The 1,359-nt window shown below is 60.6% G+C and overlaps 1 protein-coding gene across 1 annotated transcript; it reads right to left on the reverse strand.

Moving 5' to 3' along the window:
* EMIHUDRAFT_460862 (hypothetical protein) lies at positions 1 to 588 on the reverse strand (the record flags this gene model as incomplete). The annotated part of the gene is made up of 1 exon (XM_005760870.1): positions 1 to 588. A coding segment is annotated over exon 1 (562 nt), but the record flags the coding sequence as incomplete, so codon positions are not given.
* Between the last annotated feature and the right edge of the window lie 771 nt (positions 589 to 1,359).

Genomic DNA, 1,359 nt, shown 5'->3' on the forward strand with positions numbered 1-1,359 from the left:
TTTTCTCCTGGAACTCGATCGACTTCTCCGTGAAGCACGGCTCGCCGAACCGGTTGAGCGCGGCCCGCGACTCGGCCATAAAGCGCTCCTGCGACGCCGGCACGCCCGCCGTGGAGTCGCGGTCGCCGCCGTCGACGCCGCAGTGCCGGTACGTCTTGAAGTCGATGAGGTAGATGGGCGCCGGCCGGCGCATCCACCGGACGGTCAGCAGCCACACGGAGAGGCACACCGCGACCGTCGCGCCCGCGAGGGAGCCGCGCGTCAGCGTCACAAAGTCGAGCAGCGCCTCGCCGACGCCGGCGAGATAGGCGAGGTAGTCGGCCTTGCAGGACTCGCACCACGCGAGGTAGAGCGTGTAGGCGCCGAGCAGCAGCATCGAGAAGCGCATCACATAGTCGGAGAGGTCGCTCGCGACAAAGCCGCGCACGATGTCAACCCGCTGCGTGATCCACTCGTGCGGGGCGCGGGCCCATTGAGACGCCTTCTCCAGCGGCTCCTCCGTCTCCGAGCCCGTGCGGAGCGGCGGCGGCGGGTTCTGGGAGAACTGACGGCGGAGGGACATGCGATAGAGTCCGACCCCTCCTCCTTGGCAACGCCGACGACTTGTCATCAAGTTGGAAAAAGAAATCATTCACCCGCACTCTCGAGGTGTTTCGAGCAAGGCCCCTCGACTTTGACGAAGAGGCCTTGCTCAAAGTGGCCTAGTTGGTCGAAGCGCCGACCTTTAGGTCTAACACTAAGAAACCACGGCGTGGGGTGGATGAGGGCTGTGGAAAGGCTTAGAAACGGCGGCGTGCGTGCCGCGGAATCCTGTTTCCTTAATGCCCGCAACCCACTGTAGGGCGTCTACTTCGCTGTTTGTTCACAGCGTTGTTATTTTGAGAAGAAAATAGCTGATATGGCGTTGTGCGCTGGTCTGTGAGAGGTTGAGGTGCGAGCCCTGGAGGCCCTGGGGATGGGATTCACAGAAGAGCCCACGGTTCCTTGGGGTCAACAAACAAAGCCTCGTGAATAAACGGTATGAAGAGCGGTGGCTTCAAGAGAGAGAGAGAGAGAGAGAGAGAGAGAGAGAGAGAGAGAGAGAGAGAGAGAGAGAGAGAGAGAGAGAGAGATTGCTCTCGCGGCTGCTCCCGCCTTTCGGCGCAACTCTGCCCTCCTCGCGGCATATTTTGGCCCCTCGAGTTTATCGAGCTCTCCTCGCGCAAGGACGACTCTTCTGACGCCCACTGCGATCATTTGCCGCCAAGTCATATCGTTGCTCAGGTCGGCTTCGAAGTGGGCAAAATTCTTTTGTCGAACGAGGCAGACGGACACGCGCCACTTTTTCAGACCACATGGCGAAGAAGAAGCAGTCCAAGG

Source organism: Emiliania huxleyi (genome assembly GCF_000372725.1).
Source record: "Emiliania huxleyi CCMP1516 unplaced genomic scaffold EMIHUscaffold_7315, whole genome shotgun sequence".
NCBI lineage: Eukaryota > Haptophyta > Isochrysidales > Noelaerhabdaceae > Emiliania > Emiliania huxleyi.